General features: G+C 40.2%; 1 protein-coding gene across 1 annotated transcript in view; it reads right to left on the reverse strand.

The window, feature by feature from the left end:
• LOC103803119 (nucleoporin-like protein 2) overlaps nt 1–2,171 on the reverse strand; it is a gene marked incomplete at its 5' end in the record, with an annotated part of 5,263 nt that extends 3,092 nt beyond the window's left edge. Inside the window, 3 exon segments of the mRNA XM_009075656.1 lie at nt 723–803; nt 1,114–1,208; nt 1,922–2,171. Of these exon segments, the coding sequence (XP_009073904.1) occupies nt 723–803; nt 1,114–1,208; nt 1,922–2,171 (426 nt within the window).
• Between the last annotated feature and the right edge of the window lie 311 nt (nt 2,172–2,482).

A 2,482-nucleotide genomic window follows, 5' to 3' on the forward strand; every position in this document is an offset into this window, starting at 1 on the left:
ATGTAGCTTGGTTTGTACTTGCATATATCCAACAGCCTAATTTCCTTCCTGGCGCAACGCTGAACTCTTGCTAGCTTCCTTGACATTGACAACACTATGAGGAAGGGATGATACATACACATTGAGAGATATTTTAAATAAAAACATATGTATTACTCCTAAAGGAGTATATATATTTCTAGAAAAGAAGTATCTGCTGTTTTCAGCATTAATTCCACTTGCATATATCCAACAGCCTAATTTCCTTCCTGGCGCAACGCTGAACTCTTGCTAGCTTCCTTGACATTGACAACACTATGAGGAAGGGATGATACATACACATTGAGAGATATTTTAAATAAAAACATATGTATTACTCCTAAAGGAGTATATATATTTCTAGAAAAGAAGTATCTGCTGTTTTCAGCATTAATTCCTTGCAACAAAGGAACATAAAAGAAAAAGGTCAAATAAGCTTGTCCAGTCTTCTACCTAAAGCACTGGCTAAGCAGTTATAACAATCAAACTGACTAATAGCACATGAGGTATTGAACTTTTGAGCAGGGACAAGACTAAGTCAAGGAGTGTCTAGCAGCTGTTTTGGCATTCTATTTGGTGCACAGGAATTGAAGGTTATTTTGGCATTCTAATCATCTCCTAGAGCTGAGAGCTAAATGAGTGAAGAGTTGCCACCTGAAGGACAGTAACAGGACCTATCCCAAAGAGTCAGCATTTTTTAATACTTACATAATTCCCAATCATATTGTTTGCTCTGCTCTCATAGTACTCTAGACGCAGCTCTTCTGGGGAGACATCTGAAAAGCCTGTGAGGACAGGAATAGTCAAATACTTCAAGAAAACAGATTTGTACTTACAACTGCCCTCTATAGTTATGAAGAAATGGGCCATTGTTTGTCCTAAGTCAATGACAGTCAGAGATACACAAAGGATTCATTACAAAACTCTGGAGCTGTGAATGTTAAAAATTAATTTGCCATAATCTAATACTCCTTTCTGTTGCATTACAAGGCAAATCATCACCTTGCAAATGGTTCCACAGAGGTATAACACTGTGGGCAAGTCACAGAAACATCCTAAACAGCAGCAGTACACAACATTAAAAACATTACTTACCTGAGATATTTGCCATTTCTTTCATTGGTGAGTAAGATGAAAATATCCATTGTCCAGAAGATTCCCATGTGTCCATGTCTTTCACTACACATTCGCTACAAAACCAAACCAAACCATAGATGAAGGTGAAATTACATGTTCAAAACAAAACCACCAGAAACAATTGTCTGTTTGAATCCAAAGTCAGAGTCAAATATCTGCTACCATCAAAACCCAGTGTTTCCTTAATGCAATCGTACAAAAATGTAATGGAAAGTGGTTCCAAAACCTTGCTCCTTTGGGAAATCGTACTGCCTGTTGTTTCTTCGTACCTGCCCTGCAATCACCTTGAATTGCTGGTCACTCTTAACTGACTGTAATACATACCTGTGCGAAACCAGGTTTCAATAGTTTTGCTGTTGGCAGCTAAAAACTGCCGTCTTAAGCATCAGGAAGACCAAGTCAAATAGTTCATTATCTTAAAAGAATCTTTTTTTGCAGTTGAAATACCAGTGGGCTCTGACCCCTTATTTTCAAGTATCAAAATCTTTGTTTCCTTCCTCACCCTCCTGCCCACAACTTAAACACCACACCATCTTTACTGGTATCACAGTTGCCTAGCTGTCCAGCCCAGGTCCCAAACAAGGATCTCTTCCTTCCCATGGCAGCATCATTCCAGAGAACCAAACGAAGTCATGCTCTCTATTGTTCTTCCTATATCTCCCAGCTCCTTCTTCACCATCCTGTCCTCTATGTTATCTCTAGGAAGCCTTTAAGCTCCTGAACTGCTCATTCCGAATGCTTTCAGTAAGACAGGACTATGACTTACAGGAATCTCTCCTCTTCATCTTTAGCGCCATTGGCAACACTCGGATTGTTCACTAACGCCGAGAACCTGTTCTGTGAGAAGTCTGCATTTCTGCTGCTGCCTCCTGACGATCCAAAACCAGAGGAGCCGAAGAATCCTCTTCCGTGATCTCTGCTGCCACCCCATGTATTAGACTTGAAGGTAGAGGGCTGGATAACGTTACTGTATCTCTGGTTGGTGGTACCCCATCCTCCTCCTCTTCCGCCGGTAGCTTCCAATTAGAAAAACAACCAAACAAAACCGCAAGCAACAGATGTTTTTAATCATCAAGATATGAAACTTGAAATATGAAACAGCATCAACAAAAACTGTAAGCATAACTAATCTTATGGTGGCAATGGGAAGTGTGAAAAGCAGATGTAGATTTTTCCTAATGAGTTAACCTAATTACTTGGGAAATCACATTGCCTGTTGCTTCTCAGCACCTGCCCTGCAATCACCTTGAATCTGCTGGTCACTCTTAGCTGACTGTAACCCATGCCTCTGTTACATACCTAGTGAGTTACCAAAGGCAGTTTGGAA

The sequence above is a fragment of the Acanthisitta chloris genome, unplaced genomic scaffold (assembly GCF_000695815.1).
Source record: "Acanthisitta chloris isolate BGI_N310 unplaced genomic scaffold, ASM69581v1 scaffold5575, whole genome shotgun sequence".
Taxonomy (NCBI): Eukaryota; Metazoa; Chordata; class Aves; order Passeriformes; family Acanthisittidae; genus Acanthisitta; species Acanthisitta chloris.